This window comes from Chionomys nivalis, chromosome 4 (assembly GCF_950005125.1).
Source record: "Chionomys nivalis chromosome 4, mChiNiv1.1, whole genome shotgun sequence".
NCBI classification, from domain to species: domain Eukaryota; kingdom Metazoa; phylum Chordata; class Mammalia; order Rodentia; family Cricetidae; genus Chionomys; species Chionomys nivalis.
The window spans coordinates 21,302,928-21,327,736 of NC_080089.1; the positions used below are offsets into that span (position 1 = coordinate 21,302,928).

The window sequence follows — 24,809 nt, forward strand, 5'->3', positions numbered from 1 at the left end:
ACCCCACACATCTCTTCCCAGACGTAGGGAATGAAGGATTGAGGTTTAAGGGTCTCCAGTCATATGACCGCAGGCAGTAAGTCGGTGGCAAGGGTGGCAGGAGGCCCCTCTCTCCCAACAAGATCCCTGGATGGGGTGGCGAAAGGAGGCTGGAAGAATCAACAGGTGGGAGTTTTCAGAGAAAGGCCACTGGGTCTCCCCAGAGTGCACCTCCTCATCAGCCTGGGCGGATCTGGGGGCTTTCCTGCCTAGCTCTCTCCGCCCCCAAAGTTGAGGGTGAGCAGGACCCCGCCCCGGGCGGGGAGGGGCGGGGCCTGCGGGGTCCCCGTCTAATGGCAAACATATGCTGATCCCCCCCCCACACACACACACACACTCGCCCAGCAGCAGGCCCAGCCCGGCCGGACGCCCGGATGCCTTCCCGCCGCTGAGGGTCTGGGCCCGGCCACCGAGAGCTGCGAAAGCGGGAACCCGGGCAAAGTTAGATGAGAGGGGTGAAGCAGAGGAAGAAAGGCAGGGAACGATAAAGTAATGGAGGTGGGTTGAGGAAAGAGAAGCAGGGCCGAGGTCAGGGCTGGGGAAGGGGACAGGAGCGCGGGGATCCAGACGCTCAGGTTTGCAAAGTTAGGGCGCAGATGGTGAGACTCGGGAAGGACCAGCTCAGAGAGCGGAGTGAGTTTGTAGCCTGGGGTTGGAAGTGAATTAGAAATCCTGATAGCCCCCCCCAGAGCAGCCCGGACCCCAAGCCACCCCAACCAGCCCTGGGTCCCACTCGCCTGGCGCGCTCCAGCTTTCGCCGTCCCAGGCGTCCTGCGCGCTCCGCCTCGGCCGCCGATACCCAGCCCCGCCAGCGCGGTAGCCACGCCCCAATCAGCAAACCCCGCCCCTTCAGCCTCCGGGGCGCCTGTGCAACGGGGACTGGGGGCGAAGTTGAAGGGTGGTCGTGGGGGTGCACGGTCTCTCGCTGCTGCCTGTGCACGTCCTAGGGGCTCAGTCGGCCCCTGGCCACCAGCCCTCGGGACAGGGTCCCTCTCCTCCGAGCCTGGTGCCCGCCCTTTGCAGCTGGACGCTGCAGGGGGGCGGAGCTGGCTGCGGCCCAGCTCGAGGGCGGGTGCGGTGGCGGCGACTGGAGGTCACCCCTCCCCCGTTGGCCGCCGCCGGCTGGAAGCCTTCCAGCTGCGGGCCGGGTGTACCGTGGCGTGACCGCCGGCCCAAGCTTAGAGATAGCACTGACTGACGAGTAACCCAGTCCCCCGCCCCCACCTGTCTTTTCCTGAACTAGGCCTCAGTTTCCCCATTAATAAAATTGGGTTAATCATTGACCTATGTGATCAGTGTATTCAGAAAATTTCTTTTAAACTACTCACAGGTTGACACAAGTCACAGTCCGTGGGGTCATGGGGTTGTGGGGTTTGGATGGATCCCAGGACTCTGAATGCTAGGTAATCACCCTGCCACTAAACTGCGCCCCCAGCCCAGAGAACTACTTCTGTTTGCACAGAACTTTCTGAAGTCAGTCTGGCTGTGGCAGTGCACACCTGTAGTTCCAGCACATCAAAGAGGTGGAGCCAGGGCTACCAAGGACTCCAGTTCAGAGAGAGACGGAGAGAGAGGAGAAAGGAACTCCAACCCAGAAGCCCAGGAATATTGCTCCTGGAGTCCTGGAGCTGGGGATCGTCTTTGTCTCAGGGGTAAAGTGCTTGCCTGAGAAGGCACCAGGACCTGAGTTCAGATTCCAGCAGCCATGTAAAGTTGGGTCTAAACATTTATCTGTAAGCCCAATTTTGGAAGCTGGGCAGATCTCTGGGACTTACTGGCCAGTGAACCTAGCTGGATCTGGGAACTCCAGGTTCAGTGAGACACCTGTCTTAAAAAATAAGTGGAGGGCCAAGGAGAGAGTCATCAGGTAAAGGTGCCTGCTGCTGAGCACCCCTTTAACCCCAGCACTTGGGAGGCAGAGGCAGGCAGATCTCTGTGAGTTTGAGGTCAGCCTGGTCTACAAAAGCTAGTTCCAGGACAGCCAGGGCTGTTACACAGAGAAACCCTATCTCGAAAGACCAGGGGGGAAAAGTGCCTATTGCTAAATCTGAGGGCCTGGGGTCCACATGATAAGAAGGGGAAACTGAGTCCTGCAAGTGGCCCTCTGACTCCACTTGGGTGCCATGGCACACATGCGCCCACAACATATAGAGACTCACATAAATAAATGAAACAAAGAATAAAATAAAAATAAGGTGAAGAGAAGCTAAGCATAGTGGCGTATCCCTTTAATCCCAGCACTCAGGACACTGAGACGGGTGGATCTTTGTGAGTTCAAGGTCAGTGTGATCTATAAGCTCCAGGCCAGCCTGGGCTACATAGTAAATACAAAACAAAAAGTGAAGAGAGACCGAGGAATACACATGTATCACACATTTGTGCAAACCCTTACCACGTGCACATACATGAACACACACACATACATACAGCACTTTTTCTCTTGGACATGTTACATTGTGTGTGTTCTCTTCTTCAACTGAATGTTAGCTCACCAGGAACTGTCACACCACACAGGTTGCATATAAAACTCATTTTAAATTAAGAACAAACAAACAAGACAAAACTTAGGATCCATCAGTGCAGACAGACAGGGCTCGAGGGCCCAGCCCTAAGGACGTGTGGTCACCCCATGGATGAGGGGCAGGAGGAACTCCAGAAAGCACAGACAGCTGAGGCGTGGGTGCTGGTCTTCTTGGTGTGCCTTCCAGTCCTTTGGGGTCAGAGGTCAGCCTTCCGGAAACTTGATCTGTTCAGGGAGTTCCTGGGGGCAGAAGGCAGGTTAGCCACAGGACCCCCAGCTCCACGGTCCTCCCACCCTCCTCTTCTGTCATTCTGTAACCTTCCCAAGAATCTATCTATCCTGATCCAATCAAGGGATTTTTTTTTTTTTTAAAACAAATCACATTTATTTCTGTGGTGTGTGCACAGTGTAGAAGTCAGAAGACAACTTACTAGAATTGGTTCTTTCCTTCCTCCACGTGGGATCTGGGGACTCAAACTCAGGCATTCAAGCATGGCTGTAATAGCCTGTAGCCAGATAATCCTGGCTTTCCCGGACCAGAAGAGTCACAAAGTGTGGCAGTCTACCACAGGGGACTAGAATAATGTTCATTTTTAGGGAGGGCACTAATCTAGCATGTGAAGTCCTAAGATTCAGTCTCCACGATAGAAGAGACTGAGACTACAAGAAACGGCGCAGTGGGTCAAAGCCCTTGCTGCCAAGCCTGCTGACCTGAGTTCAATCCGTGGGACCCAGAGTGGAAGAGAACTGTAAACACATATATGCCCCATCAACTAAATCAAACGTCATAATAGAAAAACAGAGTAGATGAAGTCACACCACCTAGTCTGGACGTGGACTTTGCTGTGTATGTGCATATATGTGTCACAGCCCCCACAGTGGGCACCTGAGGCTGGTGGAGCTTGGTGCCAGCATCTGGGGCAGACGCTGGGTGAGCAGAGGCTGTAGAGCCTCCCGTAGGCGGCTGTAGTGGCGTTCCAGTTCCCGGTGGTACTCCTTCTGATCTGGTCCAATCAGGGCCTTGTTCTTTCTCAGTGCATCCTCACACCTGAGGGATCAGGAGGAGGCTGCTAGGGACTCGCACTCAAGAGAGAGCACAGAGGCCAGGGAGTCCTTAAGGAGGTGGAGTGTGGGGACAGGTGTGCAAAGGCCCACAATGGGTCTGTGAATTTAAATAGGGAGCCAGGTTTATGCAGCAGGAAAGTCAGGATGGGTATTAACCAGCCTGGACAGTAGGGAGTCAGGAAGGCAGGGCTGTAACAGCCAGCATACTTTTTGCAGAAATCCTTAAAGCAGAGTCGTAGTTTGTTGTGATGCCGGAAGAGTTTTGGATCTTCTGGGATCTCTGCCAAAAATACCTGGGCCACTTCCAAGGGACCCTACTGGGTGAGAAGAACCATGTGGGCCTGAATGGCACCTGGAGGCCCAGAGTAGCAGCCCCCGCCCCAGGAATGCCAGCCATGCCTGGTTCACAGTGGGTCCTACAGAGCCCTGCAGAACCATCTGTAGCATCTTGGCATCTGGAGGGTCCTGCTCAGTGGCAAAGGCCAGCTCCCGTGTCTTCTTCTGCATGTCCTCAATGGCCACCTCCACTGGTGTCAGCACCGTCTGTGGGGTGAGCGGGAGGTGTAGGTATGGAAACGAGTGCCCGTGTCGGGGTGCACCTGCTGAGGCCTGCCATGTCCTATTCCAAGGCAGCTAGAATTGGGATAGGAGGGTCCTAGGCCATGAACAGAGCTGGGGATTTGTCCTTCCTTGGGTGGATCTTGACTCTGCTGGGGCTTCAGTCTGGTGCACACACTGTCAGCCTTTGAGTCTGGGGACTCTAAGTTTGAGGTTTCCAGATCTCTCCAGGTCTGGTGGTAGAGGTTTGCATCTGAATCTACAGCCTGGGGTCCTGATATTTCCCAAACCCAATTCTGCTATTTCCCAAACCTTATCTCTCTTTTCCTGAATCCAGGGTCCCTGAAATGCATTGTTAGAGGGGTTCCCCTACCTTTTCCTCCCTGGACCTTGAGTCCTTATATCTCCCCTTTCTGGGTCTTAAGCCTCCTGTTACCCCTCCCCAGGCCTGGGGTCCCACCTCCTCACGGTGGCACACGCGGATGCGTGTCTTGATGTAGGGAAAGGCGTGCTCCGTGCTCAGCAGGGTCTTGCGTTTGTGCTGTTCAGCCAGCTCCCCATGAGCTCGCCCATCTGGTGTGAACGGTGTGCAGAAGAGGAAGGCTCGCAGCCCGTAGTTGCGGTCAAAGTAGGTCACCCGGTCCTTGAGCTCGTAAGTGTCAAAGTGCGGCTCCACGTAGGTTATCTGGATGTAGGCCTGGGGCACAGGGTCGTGCATAAGGCTGGGACACCACAGCTCCAGCCAGAGGCCTTGGTCCCTCTGGGCTTGAAGTCTTTGAATCTAGAGTCCAGATCTCCCCAATTCTGGATGGACATGAACCCCTACCCCCGAGAAACCAGACTTGCCCCACTCAAACAATATTTGCAAGCTCCTTCAATATAGGATCTTGGGGAGACGGTCAAAGGACGCACCTTCTGTGGGTCCAGCTTGGACTTGTCCACTGGGTTAGAATCTTTGATGATCTCTACCACATCGTCCCCGAACCTCTCCGTATAGAATTCCTAGAGACACGGGGTTGACTTGGGTCCTCACTGGGACAGCCCCCACTATAACCCACATATCCTGTCCCACCTCCCAGTGCCAGGACGTGCCTCCAGTCGGTGTGAGATCTCTGCCAGCTTTGTGATGGACGGTTCCTTGTACACAAACTCTTGTTCATCCAGGTCACCAAATCGTGCACCATAGAAGCCCACTCGGAAATATGTTCCAAATACACGCTGGGCTGAGAGAAGCCAGTGGTGTTGACATGGAGGCATCTCTGCGGGTGACCTCCAGCCCAGACACACTCAGGGTGGGAATTAGGGGACGAGATGGGAATGGTGAATCCTGGGACTCTCGGGAGCCTGTCTGAGGACCTCAGAAACAGTGAGGCAGACTAACATGCCGGGGGACCCAGATCACAGCCAGATGCCGTCACCGTCATTTTGCATGTATGTGTGTTGATGACTGAGGCCAGAGCCACCCACATGCTAGGTAAGCATTTCATGTCTGAACCACACTCCCAGCTCCCCACTGGAAGATTCTAGGTTGTGAATGGTTGAGCTAAGCCCCCAGTCATTTTCTTTCTTAAATTTATTTATTTGAGACAATGTCTCTCTCTACATAACCTCAGCTGACTTGAAACTCATCCTGTAGACTGGGCTGGCCTCAAATTCAGAAATCTGCCTACCTCTGCCTCCCCAGTGCTATGATTAAAGGCGTGTGCCACCACCACCACCTGGCTTAGTTTTACTTTTGATACAGTCTTAATAAGCTGCCCATGTTACTCCCAACCTTTCTATCCTCCTGTCTCAGCCGCCCGAGCACCACCAGGCAGGCTCCTTGTCTTTGTTCTTCTGTCTCCTCTCTTCTGTCAACTTCCTTGTTTAACATAAACTTGGGTTTCTGTTGCCTCCATCACCTACATTCCAATACCAAATTAGGGGCTGTGTAGCTCCCAACTACACCTCAGCTCCCTTGGGACTCAGGCCCAGAAGATGCCCTAGTGACTGAGTGACCAAGGAACACTTTGGGCTGCCGCCTGTCCTGGGATGGTGGGCTCTAGTTCTAGGACATTCTTCTCTGTGTCCCTATCCCTGAATGTGGAAGGGAGACCTTTCACCCCAAGAAACCTCCCCTAACCCACGGAAGAGGAGGTAGATCACTCACCAAGGCCGATCCAGGCAGGGTGGAGCAGACATGGTGAGGCCAGAAACAGGGACGGTGGACAGAGAGACACAGTGGAGAGATCAGAGGTCAGAGGTCAGAGTTACCCCCTCCCAGGGTCCTGGTTATACCACCTTATGAGACTCATTCTATGGAGGGAGGAGGAGACCAAGGGACCTACCCACCCCATTGGCCTCCACCCAGCCTGCCAGGGCTCTGGGTTCCTGCCATCTTTGGCCAGAAAATTCTCCCTCAACTGAGAGATGCCTAAAAATAGAAAGCGGGGGGGGGGGAGTTTGGGGGAGCACGAATTCTTGACAAGAGATGGGGAGCAGTGGGCAAAGCTGGGAGTTGGGGAGACTGCAAGGGAGAGAGAGTGAGGGAACCCTAAGAAAGAGATGGTGAGGGCTAGAGGAGAAGAGATAGCCCCCTTCTTCTCACCCCCCTCCCGGGTGGTGACTGAGCTGGTCCTACCCGAGGGAGGGGTGTCTCTGGAGGGTTCCCAGCTGGGTGACTCACAGACTGCCCTTGAGATTGGGGGGAGGCATTTGGGGAGGAGGTAGTAAGTAGGGGGGGTGCGTCATCACCCACTGCACCCAGGCCCCGTGGAGGGGGTGTTGTGCTGTTCTGTCGCCCCCTAGTGTTCATTGACCAATGTTCACCAGGGATCATGGTCCCCAACACAGACTCACCTCCCAGCCAGAGCTCTGTGGGAAAAGAGAGGGCAACATTAGCAGAGCCCGGGGTCAAGGAGAGGGACCCAGAGACCCAGAGTAAAGAAAACAGGGCGGCCTAGGGCAGGCCTGACTAGAGGTCTAAGAGGGGCTAGGATAAGCCTCTCCTGGGAGGGCGCCCAGGACCCACCTGGTGCATTATCTTGGTGAAGGCCTCCTGCAGTTTCCCATGCACGGCAGCCAGCTTCTTGTAGTCTCTGTGGGCTTCAAGGATGGGGATGAGGTTTTTGTAGACTTCGTTCACCGCTTCGTACAGCCCACCCTGGAGAATAGACGTGAGGTAAGGATTTCCCAAGATCCTGTATGGCTTTCCCCTCCCCATCACTACCTTGACAACTCCTACTCCTAGAAAGACAGGCCTTCCTGCTTGGGCCCCCACTGAGGTCTCCACCTCTCTCACAGGAGCTGTGGCGATCTGTACTGGCTCCTCCTTGCGGGAAGAGAGGGGTCTTTGCTGGCTGTGGATGAAACCCAGGGCTTCTGAACATGCTGGGCAAACACCTGCTCTGCCACTGAAAAACACCAGTCTGAATACAGTCTGCTTTAAAAAATAAAAATTAAAAATAGGGGGGCTGGAGAGATGGCTCAGTGGTTAAGAGCATTGCCTGTTCTTCCAAAGGTCCTGAGTTCAAATCCCAGCAACCATATGGTGGTTCACAACCATCTATAATGAGGTCTGGTGACCTCTTCTGGCCTGCAGACAGAATATTGTATACATAATAAATAAATAAATATTTTAAAAAAATTAAAAATAGGTGGGACAAGCCTTTAAGCCTAACACTCCGGAGGCAGAGGCAGGGTGAGTTCAAAGCCAGCCTGATCTACAGAGCAAGTTCTAAGACAGCAAAGGCTACCTAAGAAAATCATGTCTCAAAGAATCAAATAATAATAATAATAATAAAGGGGGGGTAGGTGGAGAGATGGCTTAGTGGTTAAGAGCACTGGCTGACCCTTCAGAGGTTCTAAGTTCAATTCCCAGCAATCACATGGTGGCTCACAACCATCTATAGTGGGATCTAATGCCCTCTTCTGGCATAAAGTTGGTAGAACACTCATATACATAAAATAAATAAGCAAATCTTAAAAATAAAAAATAATCCAGGGAGTGGTGACACATGTTTTTAGTCCCAGCACTCAGGAGGCAGAGGCAGGCAGATCTCTGTAAGTTCAAGGTCAGCCTGGTCTACAGACAATTTCCAGGACAGTCAGGGACACAGAGAAATCCTGTCAAAAAACAAAAACAAGGGGCTGGAGAGATGGCTCAGAGGTTAAGAGCACTGACTGCTCTTCCAGAGGTCCTGAGTTCAATTCCTAGCAACCACATGGTGGCTCACAACCATCTGTAATGAGATCTGGTGCCCTCTTCTGGCATGCAAGCATACATAGGAGGAATGTTGTATACATAATAAATAAATGAATCTTTAAAAAAAAAAAACAAAAAAAACAAAAAAAACAAAAAAAAAACAAAAACAAAAACAAAACCCCAAACCAACCAACCAAACAACCAAACAGAAACAAATCAGGACCAGAGCGATGGCTCAGTGGCTAAGAGCGTGCACTGGTTGCTCTTGCAGAGACCCTGGGTTTGGCTCCTAGTACCCACACTGCAGCTCACAACTGTCTGTAACTCCAGTCCAGTGGGTCTGAAACCCTCTTCTGAGCTATGTAGGCACCAGGCACACAGATGGTGCCCACACATACATTCAGGCAAACACTCATGCACATAAATTTCTCTCTCTGGAGGTGAGGATCAAACTGAGGTCCTTGTGCTTGCCCCAACCTCAATCTTTTTTTTTTTTTAAATTAAAAAAATTTATCTGAGACTCCAGGGACTGACCTGGAATAGTAAGGTGTGCACGGTGAGCTCTGCCCCTGCAAAGCCTCTAACAGACCACAGTTTGCTTTTTGGCTTGGCTGGATTTTTGTTTGTTTGTTTTTGAGAAGGGATCTTGGGCAGTACCGGCTGATTTTGTAGCTAAGGATGACCATGAATTCCTGAGCCTAAGCCTCCACCTCCCAAGTGCTGTGCACCGTGTCCAGCCTTCCCTCTGGTGTGCGCATGCCTATATCGACTCTGGATGACCAGATATGGACGCTGGATGATGTCTTTCTCACACACCCTCCCCTCTATGTTTTGAGAAAGGGGAGCTCATCAGTTCTGATACCTGAGGGCCCCATGGATCCCCATCTTGCCTCCTCAGATAGGGTAATAGGACCGACCACCAGGCTTGACTTTTACCCACAAAGGTTGATTGACTTGTTCGTATTGAGACAGTGTACTGGCTCTGGGTGTCAACTTGACACAAGCTGGAGTCATCAGAGAGGAGGGAGCCTCACTGAGGAAAGGCCTCGAGCTGTAAGACACTTTCTCAGTTAGTGATCAATGGGGGAGGGGCTGAGGGCCCAGCCCTTTGGGTGGTGCCATCCCTGGGCTAGTCCTGGGTTCTATAAGAAAGCAGATTGAGAAAGCCATGGAGAGCAAGCCAGGAAGCAGCAACTCTCCATGGCCTCTGCATCAGCTCCTTCCTCCAGTTTCAGCCCTGCTTGAGCTCCTGTCCTGACTTCCTCCAGCGATGGACCATGATCTGGAAGTGTAAGCCGAATGAACTCTTTCCTCCACAGCTTGCTTTCAGTCATGGTCTTTCATCGCAGTGGCAGAAACCTAAGGCACAGGGTCTCCCTGTGTAGCCCTGGCTGGCCCAGAGCTCCGTGAGTAGACCAGGTGGCTGGCCTTGCACTCAGAAATTCAGTTTCTTCAGTGTCCTGAGTGCTGGCATATGCCACCAGGCCCAGCTGGTCTATTTCAGTATGTGTATGATGTGTGGGTATGCACACATAAGAACAGGCGCTAGAAGAAGCCAGAGGCCTTGGACCTCTGTTTCAGGCAGTCGAGAGCTGTTTCTCATGGTGCTGGGAGCTGAACTCCAGTTCTCTGCAACAGCAGCACAGGCTGAGTCACCTCTCCAGCCCCCATCTGGCTTTTTGATAAGGTATAGTTTGGGGAGATGTGAATTTAAGTCCTTATGCGAGAGTGTTCAGCACTTTACCAACTGAGCCATACCTCAGAAACTGTTGCTCCTGCCTTCCACACCTGGAGATGGAGGGCTCCCAAGACCAGACTGTCAACATCAGCCCACCTGACCCCACACCCCAGGACTCCAGGCCCAACTGCCTCCTAGCGCTGTAAGAACCTCTTGCTCTCCCCCAAGCTGGAGTCCTCCAGGCAGGGTCTGTCCGTGCTGGGCCTCCTCTCTCTGGCAGTCTCTCTGAAGACATCAGCAAAGTGATGATCCAGAAGAAAAAAATCCTGTTTAGGGGCAGGCCTGGGGGCACACACTCTGACCCAAGCATTCTGGAGGTAGAGGCAGCTGGATCTCTTTGAGTTTGAGACCAACCAGGTTTATATAGTGAGTTCCAGGCCAGCAAGGGCCATATAGTGAGGTTCTGTTTTAAATACATATTCCTTTAACAAGGCTGGGCCATGTCTCACCCGAGAGAGCTGACCAGAGGGCCTGACTAATGAGGGCCTAGGGGCATGAAACAGGGGTAGAGCCCTTGCTTAGTATCTCCTAGTGAAGGGCTGGGGTGTGGATCAGTGGTAGAGCCCCTGCCTAGAATGCCCCAGCGAGGAACTTCACTGGCTCAGGGGTAGAGCCCCTGCCTAGAATCAGAACTTCACTGGCTTGGGGTAGAGCTCCTGCCTAGAATCCCCCAGCGAGGAACTTCACTGGCTCAGGGGTAGAGTACCCTCCTAACATCTGCAAGACTGGGTTCATCTCCAGCATCACATACAAACAAATCATATATCCAGAGAAAACTCACTTTAGGGCTAGGCACTGCGACACACATCTAAAATCCCAGTACTAGGGAGGCAGAGGCAGATGAATCACTAGGCGTTCCAGAACAGCCAAGACTACATAGTGAGAACCTATGTGATGGTCTGAATGACAATGGCCCCAGAGATGCACCTATTTGAATGTCTGGTCACTAGTTGGTGGAACTATTTTGGAAGGATTAGGAGGTGCAGCTTTGTTGGAGGAGGCATGTTACTGGGGTTGGGCTTTAACATTTCAAAAGCCCATAGCACTCCCAGTCTCTCTTCCTCTCTGTCTTCAACTTGTGGATAAGATGTAAGTTCTCATCTCCTGCCCCATTGCCATGCCTGCTGCTGCCATGTCCCACCGTGATGGCCATGAACTCACTCTCTGATGGTAAGCAATGCCCCAGTTAAATGTTCTTTTATAAGCTGCCTTGGGCATGGTATCTCTTCACAGCAATAGAAAGTAACTAAAACACTCTAAACACTGTATCTTTTTTCTTCTTCTTCTTCTTTTTTTTTTTTTTTTTTTTTTTTAGACAGGGTTTGGAGCCTGTCCTGGAACTAGCTCTTGTAGACCAGGCTGGACTCAAACTCAGAGATCTGCCTGCCTCTGCCTCCCAAGTGCTGGGATTAAAGGCGTGCACCACCACCGCCCAGCCTTAAAACACTCTATCTTAAAAAACTAAAAGAAAACCAGATTTAACTTTCATTTTCCAATGAGGACAAAACAAAATAAAACAGAAAACCAACAAAACGAAATAAACCCAAAAACTCTAGGTCAAATAACACCGCACAGCACAGCCTGCCCCAGGGCAGGAGAGCAAGTCCTGTGCAGAAGCACAGCCAGACAGAGCCGAGAGGTACTTGGGCAGCAGGGCTGTGGCATGTGAAGGTCACGACTGCACCGGAAGTACAGGTGGAGATTAAGGAGTCCAAGGCCAGCCCAGGCTGTCTTCAAACAAACAAACAAACAAAAAACCCCAGCAACAATAAACCCCCCCCCAACCGGGGCTACGGAGATGGCTCTGTGGGCACAAGCAGTGACAATCTGAGTGTGGCACCTGGAACCCATGCAAAGCTGTAGAGTCCATGATCCCTAAACAAGATGAGAGGGGACAGGAGAATCCCTGGCACCTTTGGGGCCAGAGAGCCTGCCATGTGAGACAGCACGAGACCGTCTCACACAAGGTAGGTAACAGCCAATGCAACATGCTGTCCCCTGAGCTCCACAGGTGTACAGTGGCACACGCATGCGTGTACACACGTAAGTACATACCACACATACACATCATATACATGCGTGTGTATGCAGAGATCAAAACAAACAAAACCAAGCCAGGCATGGCATGCACACCTGTGCTTCTAGTAATTTAGAGGCAGAACCAGAAGTCACAGGTTTGAGGACAGTCTGGTCTACATAGACGTTCCAGGCCATACCGAGATACTTTCACAAAAAAACAAAACAAACAACAACCACCACCACAAAAAGACAGGGACCGCTGAGAAGCCTCTGCGGACGTGTTGGTTAGGACTTTTGTTGTTGTTTTTTGTCAACTTGAAACACAAGTTAAGGTAACCTGAGAAAAAGGCACCTAAAATTCAGAAAATGCCTCCTTGGGACATTTCTTGATTAATGACTGATGTGGGAGGCGGAGCCTCAGGGGGCAGGTGGTCCTGGGCGCTAAACAGAGGAACAAGCAAGTAAGCAGCGCTCCAGGGTCTACGCTTCAGTTCTTGCCTCCAGGTCCCTGACTTCCCTTAGCGATGGACTGTTACCTGGAAATGAGAGCTGAAATAATCCCTGTCCTCCCCATGCTGCTTCTGGTCACGGAGTTTGTCACAGCAGCAGAAAGCAGACTAGGACGTCCCCGGAACTCACATGGTGGCAGGAGAGAACTGACTCCTGCGAGCTGTCCTCTGAACACGCACACATGCATGAGAGCATGTGTGATGTAATAAACAAATGTGATAAAAGGAGGCAGGGAGGATGCAGCTCCATTTGCAGAGGGCTTCAGCCTTCTGAAGCCCGAGGTGCCACCCAACCACTACACTGGAGAGGAGGAGGATCCCGGGAAGGAAGAAGTGGTAACCGATTTTCCTGATTTGGGCTTTTTAAGATTGAGAGACTCGGTAGTAGCCTTTCTGGAAATTCCACAGTGGGGTCGGTGCTATTGCAAGTGTGCTAAAGCCTGCAAGAGTATGTATATAACCCAGGCTGATCCCGGATGTGAACTCTGGACTGTGGGGGACAATGTTGGGTCTGTCAATGGAGCTTCATCGATTGGGAACAACATACAACCCAGCATGGGGTGTTGACAATGGGGGAGGCTGTGTATATTGGGGAAGAGGTCTGGTGGCCACCCCTCAAGCCCTGTGGTCTGGAGGTGGAGGCTTAAGGATCAAGAGTTCAAGGCTATCCTCCACCAGATAGGGGATTTGAGGATTGCTTGGGCTATGTGAGAAGGGAAAGAAAGCGAGAGAAGGGGATCTGCTCGAAGTGCTCCACGGCTGGAGTGGAAACGGCCTTAGAAAGCCGCCCTTCCGAGCAAGGCTCGTCACAGGCTTTCCATGCGGTCTGACTGTGAGCTGGAGACTGCTCAAGAATAAACTTCACGGGGCTGGAGAGATGGCTCAGTGGTTAAGAACACTGACTACCCCTTCAGAGGTCCTGAGTTCAATTCCCAGCAACTACATGGTGGCTCACGGCCATCTATAATGAGATCTGATGCCCTCTTCTGGCATGCTGGCATACATGGAAGGGATGTTGTATACATAATAAACAAATAAATCTAAAAAAAAAAAAAAAAAAAAAAAGAATAAACTTCACCATCTGAGTGTGGTGGTGGTGGTGGTGCGTGTAATGCTCCCAGAGAAACACTATTGGGGCTTCCATAGACGTTCCAGGATACACAGGGTGACATGGCTCAGTGGGTAAAGGTGTTTGCCTCCAAGTTTGATGACCTGGGTTTGATTCTGAAACTCACATGGTGAGAGGGGAGACCAATTCCTGCACGTCGCCTCCTGACCTTCGCAGTGAGCCAGGGCACATCAAGCACCACGCCCCCACATAAATAAATATATTTTTTTTTAAAGGAAAAGAAAATAAGCGTGGGCATCTGTCCGGGGGAATAGTCCTATCACCAAACATCACACACGCTACTAGTACATGCCCCAGCACTAAGCAATTCCCCGCCCAGGAGAGCTTTATGGGAGCAGTCTGCACTGCAGGACTGCTGTGCAGCCCTGTGGACAGGGTCAGTGCGCCCACCTTCCCAGGTGAGGGTGCTGGGAGGCTCACTGGGGCTCAGGGGTGATGACTGGGACCTGCATGGCACTGGGGCTTCTCAGAGTTCATTAAGAAAGGGGTTCTTTCAAACCTTGTTTAAATGCAAAGCTGGTGTGGTTTGAGTGAGGTCCCAGATTTGATTTTTTTCTTTTTGGTTTTTTGAGACAGGGTTTTTCTGTGTAACTGCCCTGGCTGTCCTGGAACTCACTCTGTAGACCAGACTGGCCACAAACTCACAGAGATCCTCCTGCCTCTGCCTCCTGAGTGCTGGAATTAAAGGTGTGTGCCACCACCGCCTGGATCCCATATTTGATTTGATACATTTATTTATTTATTTATTTATTTATTTTGGTTTTTTGAGACAGGGTTTCTCTGTGGTTTTGGAGCCTGTCCTGGAACTAGCTCTTGTAGACCAGGCTGGTCTCGAACTCACAGAGATCCACCTGCCTCTGCCTCCCAAGTGCTGGGATTAAAGGCGTGTGCCACCACCGCCCGGCACTTTATTTTATTTTTATACTAGAGATGGGGCCCAGGATCTTGTGCACTTTAGGCAAGTGCTCGGTCACTATACTGCAACACGAGCCTCTTTGTCTTTTTGTTTGAGACAGGGTCTCATGTAGCCCAGGCTAGCCTCAAACTCACTACGCAGCCTCAGGATGACCTGAAGCCCTCATCCTTCCTCTGCCTCCCAAGCCACTGGGATGACAGATGTACAGTACCTCACCCAGCTGACCAGTGCTGGGATGGAGCTCAGAGCCTCACAGGGCTAACCTGGGGCTCCACTGGGCTGACTGCCAGCTCCTGTCTTAACTGGGTTTATTTTTACCCGAGTCGGGTAACACAGCACCCCAGAGAATAGAGTAGCTGCCCAGGAAGGCCCAAGCAGAGGAAACTACCGAGAATAAGACTGGAGAAGCAAGCAGGAACAAAAACCCTTTCTTCTTTTATGTGCACTAGCACACACAAGTCCTAGCACTGATAAAATTGTGAATGAAGGGAGAGGCAGCTCACGGTGCTGGGGAACCAATTCTCTGCTTTTCTCTCATTCTGAACCAGGGTCCTACGAGCCCAGGCTGGTCTTGAACTTCCGATCCTGCTGCTACCTTCCGAGTGCTGAGAGGTGTGTACCACTATGCCACGTTTATGAAGTTCTAGGAATGGAACTCAGGGCTTCGAGCAGGCTAGGTCAGCACTCTACAAACTAAGCCAGCTCCCAGCCCTTGTGGGGTACGTGTCTGCGTGGTGACCGGAGGTTGTGTCAGGTGTCTTCCTGTCGCTCCGCACCTTACTTTCTGAAGCAGTCTGTCTCTCTCTGAGCCATCTGAGGTAGACTAGCTAGTTAGCCAGCCTCAGAATCCTCACTCTGGCCCAGCTCTGGGATTATAGGTTTTTATCGCCATGCCTGGCTTTTTACTGGAGATCCAAACTCATGCTTGAGTGACAAGCACATTAACCAACCGAGTCATCTCCTAGCCCTACATTCTCAGGGTGGTCCCAGGTTAATGGTTCTGTCCCCTGCCCCGACCCAGGCCTCACTCACCATGCTGGGCACACACTCTACCATCGCCATTGACCTAACGCCTCAGGGGTTTGTTTTTCCTGTTTTGTTTCTGTTCTTTCCTCCCTCCCCCTTTATTCTTTACACAGCCCAGAGTAGCCTAGAACTTGCTGTGTGGCGGAGGACAGCCTTGAACCTCTGCCCCTCCTACATTCCACCCTCTGAGCGCTGGGATCACAGGCACACATCACCATACCTGGCTTACAGGGTCTGGAGATGGAATCCAGGGCTCTGTGTGCTAGAGCCCCAGGCCCAATTTCGTTTTGTTTGGGGGAAAATGGCTCTGTAGTCCATGCTGGCCTCAACGCCAGTCCTACGGCCTCACTGTCTCAAATGCTGGCTTCACAGGCATGCACCACCTTGCCTGCTCCTGACTCCCCATTCCAAATCCCTGCCAAGCAGTCTGACACCATCGCTGTAGGTCTCACCATGGTGAAGTAGGCAGCAGCCTGCTCCAGCAGCCCCACCAGACCCAGTTCCGTGAAGTTCTTCCCGGAGCAGAAGCCCTCCTCATCTGGAGACAGGATGTCATCAGAGATGGCAGATTCCTCCAGCACGTTGGATGAGACATTCTGGGGAGGGCAGGAGGTGGCATTGGATCCAGCGCCCACCCAAGTGGGCCCTCCTCTACCTCCCAGTTACTCCATCACTAACCTGGAAAGACACACAGCCCACAGGCAGGTGGCGGCTGTCCTCGAGGAGGGCAAGGTATTCGGCCACCAGGGCAGCAGCATGTACCATGCATTGGGCAGCCTCTGCATGGTTGCCCAGCTCTGCATGTTTGCCAGCCATGTTCTGCAGCCATGTCAGCCGCAGGTCTGGAGAGCCTTGGTACCCCCGGGCAATCCTAGGGTCCAGGTCAGCAGGGGAGTGAGTGCCTGTCCCTGCTTGTCCAGCCCCACCCCACCTGCATTCTTGTCTGTCCCTCTAACCATCCCTATTGCTCAGTCATGGCTCCACCCCACACACCTTGCCCCTCTCTTCTCCATACTTTTACTTATCCTCACAGCCCTGTCTAACTCACTTTTCTTGTTTTCCTTTTTTCCTTTTTGAGGCAGGGTCTCATATAGCCCAGGATGGCCTGGAACTTGCTATGTAGCTGAGGTTGACTTTGAACTTCTGATCCTCCTGCCTCTTGAGTGCGGGGATCATAGGTGTGTGCCAGGCTGGCCACTTGCACTGGTTAGTTTTTCTTTTTTCTTTTAAATAATTTATTTTATGTGCATCGGTGTTTTGCCTACATGTGTGTCTGTGTGAGGGTGTTGGATCCTGGAGCTATTGACAGTCATAAGCTGCCATGTGAGTGCTGGGAATTGAACCCAGGTCCTCTGGGCTCTCAACTGCTGAGCCATCTCTCCACCCGCCGGCACAAGCTAGAGACATCTGGGAAGAACTTTAAAGGAGAGGATGTCTCCATCAGATTGGCATGTAGGCAAATCTGTGAAGTATTGTCCTAATTAATGATTGATGGCCCAGCCCACTCTGGGTGGTGACACCCTTGGGCAGGTGGTTCTGGGTTCTATAAGAAAGCTTTCTGTGCAAGTCATGGGGAGCAAGCCAGTGAGCAGTATTCTTCCATGGTCTCTGTTTGGTTCCTGCCCCAACTTCCCTCAATGGCAGACTGTGATTGGGACATTTAAGCCAAATAAACCCTTTTCTCCCCAAATTGCTTTTGGCTGTGGTGTTTATCACAGTAACAGACAGCAAACTAGAGCACCCCAAACCGGCTGTGTAGCCAAGAATGACCTTAAGGCTCTCATCCACCTGCTTCCCCTGCCTGCATGCTAGAGAGACCAGTGTAAGCGGCGCTGCAGACGGAAGCCGGGCCTCACGTGTGCTAGGCCGACCACCATGAGTCCTGTTTATGGCCACTGTCTGTGTGACCCGGTTTCTTCCTCTTGTCTGCCTGGCTTCCTCACCTGGGTGGCTTCAGTGTCCCACAAGCTGCAGTGTGGAGCTCTCTCACAGGCCCCAGTTATGGGGCCAACTGACTACAGAATGAAATCCCCAAAACCATTAGTTAAATGAACAGTTCTTTTCCCTCTTTTGTGCATTTATTTTATTTCTCTGTGTGTGTAATATATGTGTGGAGAAGAGGGCACACCTGTGCTAACAGAGTGCACATCAAGAGGTCTGATGACAACCCGAGGGACCCTCTCCTCTACTATGTGGGCCCTGGGATGGAACTCAGGTCATCAGCTTTGGTGGTAGGCACATTTACCATCGGAGCCTTTTCTTTTTATGAGCGGATTGTCTTGGGTGTGTGGTCTGGCACTGGAGAACTACAAACACGTACCCGTATCTGTTCCCGTTTTGTCCCATCTTGTGCTTTGACCCGTGCCCTTCATCTGCCTGCTTGCCCGGCTCCCTGCTCCAGGCCTGACTCTTGCCCCCCTCACCTGTACATGAGGTCCATGAGCATCTCGGGGTCCTCCTGGTGTTCCTTCATCTTCACTGTGTCTGTCAGGATCATGTGCAGGTTGAACATGAGGTCCTGAACCTGGAGCAAGCGAATGTCCAGGGGTCAGCAAGGGCAATGGGGTCAGGACTAAGATGGGAGAGCAGGACTGGGAGATGGCTCAGTGGGGAACGTTGCCAGGCAACATAACGACCTGAGTCTGATCCCCAGCACCCATGTGAAAAGCAGGAGCAGGGCAGGGTGGGTAGAGCATGGACATGGGACGATGAGGACAAGGACAACACCATGGCATCTCTGACCCCGTCCCTAAAAGTAAGGTACTTTAACTCCAGCACTTGTGAGGCAGAGAAGGCCCATCTGTGTGAATTTGAGGCTAGCCTGCTCTACATAGCAAGGTCCAGGACAGCCAGAGGTGCACAGTGGAACCATCTGAAAGAAAAGTCCTCGCAGAAAAATAAGGTGGAGAGAGACTGAAGGAGTCATCCTCCTGTGACTTCTGGCCTCCACATGCACGTATGCACAGGTACACATACATGCACATTCACCACACACACAGTGGGGGTGGCAGCAGGGCACACTGGATGTCACACAAGTACGCACGCACACCTTGTATTCCCAGCACTGGGAGGCAGAGCCGGGACCACAGCGGCAAGTCAGAAGTCATCCTGGCTATATAATGTGTTCCAGGTTAGCCTAGGCTAAGGCCGAGATGTCCAAAAAGAAACAAGAAGTTGGAGTGGAGGAGCAGATCAGTTATCTCAGAACACGGGATGTAGGGGCAGGAGGGCCAGGGGTTCAAGGCCATCCTCAGCGACATAGTGAGATCTAGGCCTCCTTGACCAGGGGAGGGAGGGAGGAAAAGAGAGAGGGAAGGGAGAAAACTTATCTCAAAAAGTAAAACAAAAGGTTTGTCTTGGTGGATCATGCATATAATCCTAGCACTCAGACAGTAGAGGCAGGAGGATTGTTGTGAGTCTAAGGCCAACCTGGGATATAGAGTGAGACCCTGCTTCACAATACCAAAGTTCAAATATGGATATCAAAAATAAATAAACAAATAAACCAAAAGACACGGGGCAAACAGACACACTGTCCACAGTGGGAGGAGGGGCAGTGCAGGCTTTACCTGCTCAGCGAATGTGCTGTCCCGCAGCCCTATGTCCTCCTCCGCATAGGTCAGGATGGTCTTGAGGGACCGTCTCAAGTGCTCTTCACTGAAGTTCTGAGTTGTCCCCACAAGGGATGACAGGGACATGGTCACCAGCATCTTCACACGGGCGAAGTTCTAATAGGGCAGGGAGGCGGTGTTGCCCTGAGAGCCTCAGGTCCCCGACTCCCTCACACCAGGGTCCCTTAAACTTTCTCACTGGTCAGCTGCCATATGTGGTTACTGCTCCCCACCTACCTGTCCACCCAGGCTTCCCAGTCTGACCTCTCTTTCTGGCCTATGACACTGGGTGATACTTGTTGATGGCCCCTGTGCTGTGCTGCGCCACCCCAGCTGGAGCCCGGAAACTGCCCCATACATGGCCGATCTTGCCCCATGCAGCGCCACCCCAGCTGGAGCCCGGAAACTGCCCCATACATGGCCGATCTTGCCCCATGCAGCGCCACCCCAGCTGGAGCCCGGAAACTGCCCCATACATGGCCGATCTCGAAGTTCTGGCGCATGAGCAGGTAGAGCGAGGCACTGGCGTGGATGCGGATGGTGCTGATGCGGCTGCCACAGTGTCGCAGAAGCCTCAGGCATAGGTCGGCACAAAGCTCAGTGTCTTCCTCGAAAAGCAGCTCCGGGAACTGCCCCCAGGCCCCAGAGAGAGGTTGTTCAGCCCATTCTTGGTACTTCCCTCCCTACCTCCAATACAGGGTCTCTCTGGGCAGCTCTGCTATCCTGGAACTCACTCTGTAGACCAGGCTGACCTCAAACTCAGAGATCCGCCTGCCTCTACTTTAGGAGTAAAGGCATGCACCATCACCGACTGGCTGTTTTTATTTTTTTTTTGAGACAGGCTCTTTTACGTAACTTAGGTTGACTTCGTTCTCCCTGTAGGGCCAAGAATGCCCTTGAATGCCTGATTCCTTGCATCTACCTCCTAAAGCTGGGATGACAGGTACATATAACTCCACCCAGCCTATTTATATTTCTGGAAGACTTTCTTTCTTTGGTTGTTCTTATTTTGCAACATTATCTTAGGCAGTCCAGGCTGGCCTTGAACTTGCTATGTAGCCAAAGATGACCTGGGATGACAGATGACAGCCACCATGCCAGGCTTGCTCCTCAGTTCAGAAATGCAGCGGTGTTGTCTGTGCCCTGAAACTACCTGGCACACAGTAGGTGCTCGGCACATGAACTATTATTATCCTGTGAATTGTGGCTGCTGCTTGGGAGTCTGCTCACCTTGGAAACCAGTGCTCGTTGGGTGGCTAGGCCGTGCTGCAGGAAGAGGGCACTCTGGGCGCTCCCCAGACTGTACAGAACAACTTTCAGCACAGCACTCAAGATGCTCTCACGGGCCTCCGACAGCATCACCGTCTTCACAGGAAGGTGTTAGAAATCCATGGGTTAAGAGGCAAGGGTGCTTATGGGGTCTGGGAAGTTGAGGGATTATGGGGCCACCATGCAGGATGAGAGGCCAGGACAGACACTGGATCAAATCATACCTGCACAATGATCTCCAGCATGTCCAGAACCACTAGGCTGGCCTCTGTAGCCAGATTTCCATCCACCAGGGCTTCATGTTCCATTTCATCCTTGGTCCTGGAGGGCAGGGGGGACCATGTGAAGCCACTTGGAGTCAGACCCAGTGACACAACAGAGCCCTCTTCCACCCTTGGCTGTCCTTGGAGGGAGCAGCTCTCTAGATATTCATCTAAACCTCATATGATGGTCTGAGTGTGTTCCTAAAGCTTCTTGTGTTGGAAGGCTGGTCCTCAGCTTGAAGAAGCTAAGAGATAGAGAGCAGGGGTGTGGCATGACTCAGGGGTAGAGCCCCTGCCTAGAGTCCCCCAGTGAGGGGCTGGGGTGTGGCTCAGTGGTAGAGCCCCTGCCTAGAATCCTCCAGTGAGGGGCTGGGGTGTGGCTCAGTGGTAGAGTACTTTTCCAACATTGGTGAGATCTAGGGTTTGATTCCCTAGACCCGTAGGGACTAGTTAGACAGTTTTTGGTTATTAGGAGTGTGCCCTAAGAAGCAATTAAGGTAGGTCTCAAGGGACAACTTTTTATTTTATGTATTTATTTATTTATTTAGAGATAGGGTCTTGCTGTGTAGCACTGTATGGCTTAGAACTATTTGCCCTGGGCTCCCAGGCTTGCAGCAGCACAGTCTATGAGAAATTTTTAGACTATAAGTGGCTGCCTCAGGCAGCTCATCACAGTCATGAGAATACCCATCTTTCAACCTACTTGTCCACACGGTCTGAGGTCTGTCTCCAGTGTGTAACACTCTTACGCCAGCGAACATTCTCTTGGTTTCCAGATGAACTTCTCTCTGCCATGTACAAATGTATGTTCATAGGTATGTGGAGAGAGAAAGACTCACGCAAACAGAGCGAAACATTCACACACAGGAAGACGTCTATGTAGAGTTAAGCAGAGAGACACTGCCCATCAGACACCACCACTAGACACAAATAGGCTGTGGGGACAGATGAGAACCACATACATCCATGTAGAGAGCAGTGACACGTGAACCTTTTCTCTCTGAGACAAGGACTCATGTATAGCCAAGGCCTAGCCTTGAACTCGTTTCCCGAGTGCTGGGATTGCAGGTGTGCACCACACACCAGCTCCCCCTGTCACCTCACCCCTGCTCCGGCGCACCATCTCCTGTCGCGCCCCGATGGTGCCCAGGATGGCCTCCTCCAGCCGGGCTTTCATGTCCAGGGACTTCTTGAACGTGAGGCTGTTGATGCGCTCAAATGCCCTTTTCCCCTGGAAAAGCAGAGAACCGGGGTTTCAGGTGATATGTGTTCCTTCTGCTCAGGGCCCTTTGCCAGAAGACAATACAGCCTTCTCTCCAAAAGCTCACCACCTCCAAATTCTCTTCCTCCCTTCTCCCCTCTGCTCCCCCTTCTCCCCTCTGCTCCCCCTTCTCCCCTCTCCTCCCCCTTCCCCACTCTCCTCCCCCCACTACACTTCTCCCAGCACCTGCCAACCACGCTATCAGACTCCCTTGCAGCTTTCCACCTTCTCTCCTTTCTTCACTCTCTAAATTTCTCTCTCTTTTTTTTTTTTTTTTGGTTTTTTGAGACAGGGTTTCTCTGTGGTTTTGGAGCCTGTCCTGGAACTAGCTCTTGTAGACCAGGCTGGCCTCGAACTCACAGAGATCCGCCTGCCTCTGCCTCCCGAGTGCTGGGATTAAAGGCGTGTGCCACCACCGCCCGGCTAAATTTCTCATTTTTAAGACAGAGCCTCCCGTACTCCAGGCTGGTCTTGAACTCACTATGTAGCCGAGAATGATCTTGGCCTTCTGAATAGCCAAGCACGGGATGACAGGCTTGTGTGCCTTCCCTCCTCCACCCTCCTCACTCTCTTTCATTGTGGGGCGGATGGACTTTATGAGTGCCTGTCAAGCACTCTATGACTGCCCTCATCCCCAGTGCAACACTTTATTCATGAGGTCATGTGCCATCCCCCTCCAGAGCTGAGGACAGACACAGCCCACCTTCCACCCTCAGCTCACAGAAGCCCTGTACACACAGTCTGCCCCTGGCTACCCAGCTCCCACTACAGGGAGCTCTAGGTGTGTGCTCATCCCCACCTCAGCCTCACCCACTGCCTCACACCTTGTACTCAAAGGCAGCCAGACAGAGGTAGAGGAGGTCCAGGAGGCGGCCCAGCTGGGGCAGGGCCAGATCAGCAGCCCAACGCTGCAGAAGGGCCGGCTCAGCATTTTTCAGGACCCACAGCACACACACCAACAAGGTCCGGCTGGACTCGGCAGAGAGGGGACAGCCTGAGCGAGCTGCCTGGGTGCAGAGAGGGAACAGAATCAATGTTAGTTTCCTTACACAAGGTGAGCTGTGGCCAACTGTACCTCGTGACATGACATCCTTTTTGTTTTGTTTGAGACACAGACCAGTGTCAAACCCACAACACGGTCTGAAGAAGACTTTAAACTTGTGATCCCCCTGCCTCTATCACCGCCGTGCTTAGATCACAGGTACTCACCACTCCGTGCAGGAATGTGGTACCAGGGCTGCATGATGCTAGGCAAGCACTCTACCACGTGAGTCACATACCCAGTCTTCTCTGGGGATGAGCCTCAGACTTACTGCTGAAGGTCCCTGGGAAATGCTGGCACGAGAGCCAGGAGCCAGAGGTCCCCCAGCGATGGCCATGGCCACAGATGGGTTGATGGTGCCTCCAATGTCCCCTTCACCTTCTGTGTCTGAGTCCAACATGGAAGCCAGTCTTGACCGCTGCCCTGAGCCCTCTAGGGGCAGAATAGAAGACAAGAAGGATGAGGCACTGGGAAGCTCCTTGCTTTAGCCAGGAGCAGTGGCCCATGTTTTGAATCCCAATACTCAAGAGGGAAAGGCAGGCAGTTTGAGGCCAGTCTGGTCTGCAGAGTGAGTTCCAGGACAGACAGGGCTACACAGAAAAATCCTGTCTAGAACACCACCCCCAAAAGGAATAATTGTTGCTCTCATTCCAAATTTCCAGTATTCTCTGACATCAGCCGCCTCAGACCAGGTCAGGTCAATAGTTGCTTATTGCTCAAATTTAATCTTTGTACTTAAAGTATGGCTACTCTGGCCACAGCTCCATAGTTAACACTTAGAACATAACTTGAGGATTGGGCCATGGGTCGGTCAGTGAGGGGCTGGGAGTGTGTCTCGGCCTCCTGAATACTGGGTTACACGGCGTTTACCACAACACCTGGCCGCCACGGACAAAAGGTAGACTGAACCCAAGTGAAATTCTGGCCTCAGCCAGCTTGGTGCAGGTCCCGGCTGAGGAGGTCGGAGCTACCTATCTGCCTAGACACTAAAAGGAACATCCTCCCTGGAGAAGCCAACACTGCTCCAGGCCGTGGCTCGCATATTCAATGTCCAGAGAGAACACAAAATTGTAAGTGACCAAGACATCTGAAGAAGACACAGAAAAGAGTAAATGTCCCTTAGCAAGCAACGATTTTACAAATAAAAGTCAGAGAAGGACAAAATGGTTTCAAACATGAAGAATTTTGAAATAATGCCAGAGGGTCAGTGAGACGGCTCAGTGCAAAGATGGCTGCTGCCATGCCTGATGACCTATGACCCACGTTCCGGTCTCCAGGGTTCACATGGTGGAAGGAGAGAACCGACTCTCACAAGTCGTCCAGACTTCCACATGTTCTACACACACACAGAAAACTAGGGAGCTGCTGGACATGGTGGCGCACACCTTCAACCTCAGCACTCAGGAGGCAGAGGCAGGTGGACCTCAGAGTCTAAATAGCAAGTTCCAGGACAGCCTGGATTATATAGAGATTCTGTCTCAAAAAAATAAAAAAATAAGCACTGGCTGCTCTTCCAAAGGACTCAGGTTCAGTTCCCAGCTCCCACGTGGTGACTTACAACTGTGTATAACTCCAGTTCCAGGGTTGTGACAGCCTCTGGCCTCTGTGGGTAGCAGGTACGCACATGGTACACACACACATACACACAGACAAAACATTC

At 52.1% G+C, this 24,809-nt stretch overlaps 1 protein-coding gene across 2 annotated transcripts in view; it reads right to left on the minus strand.

Annotated features, from left to right (window-relative positions):
* Window positions 1–2,577: 2,577 nt before the first annotated feature.
* Dock6 (dedicator of cytokinesis 6) overlaps window positions 2,578–24,809 on the minus strand; it is a 59,783-nt gene continuing 37,551 nt past the window's right edge. For both annotated transcript variants that reach the window (XM_057766649.1, XM_057766648.1), the window contains 20 exons: window positions 23,421–23,581; window positions 22,932–23,114; window positions 21,951–22,077; window positions 21,550–21,634; window positions 20,808–20,904; window positions 20,545–20,679; window positions 19,791–19,943; window positions 19,273–19,431; window positions 18,127–18,227; window positions 16,382–16,574; window positions 16,156–16,299; window positions 7,194–7,325; window positions 7,022–7,036; window positions 5,276–5,401; window positions 5,096–5,185; window positions 4,644–4,880; window positions 4,025–4,168; window positions 3,833–3,939; window positions 3,447–3,608; window positions 2,578–2,800 (listed from right to left, as the gene is read on the minus strand). In XM_057766649.1, coding sequence (XP_057622632.1) covers window positions 2,758–2,800; window positions 3,447–3,608; window positions 3,833–3,939; window positions 4,025–4,168; window positions 4,644–4,880; window positions 5,096–5,185; window positions 5,276–5,401; window positions 7,022–7,036; window positions 7,194–7,325; window positions 16,156–16,299; window positions 16,382–16,574; window positions 18,127–18,227; window positions 19,273–19,431; window positions 19,791–19,943; window positions 20,545–20,679; window positions 20,808–20,904; window positions 21,550–21,634; window positions 21,951–22,077; window positions 22,932–23,114; window positions 23,421–23,581 — 2,594 coding nt within the window. In that variant the 3' untranslated portion in view covers window positions 2,578–2,757. The remainder of the gene's footprint in view (window positions 2,801–3,446; window positions 3,609–3,832; window positions 3,940–4,024; window positions 4,169–4,643; window positions 4,881–5,095; window positions 5,186–5,275; window positions 5,402–7,021; window positions 7,037–7,193; window positions 7,326–16,155; window positions 16,300–16,381; window positions 16,575–18,126; window positions 18,228–19,272; window positions 19,432–19,790; window positions 19,944–20,544; window positions 20,680–20,807; window positions 20,905–21,549; window positions 21,635–21,950; window positions 22,078–22,931; window positions 23,115–23,420; window positions 23,582–24,809) is intronic.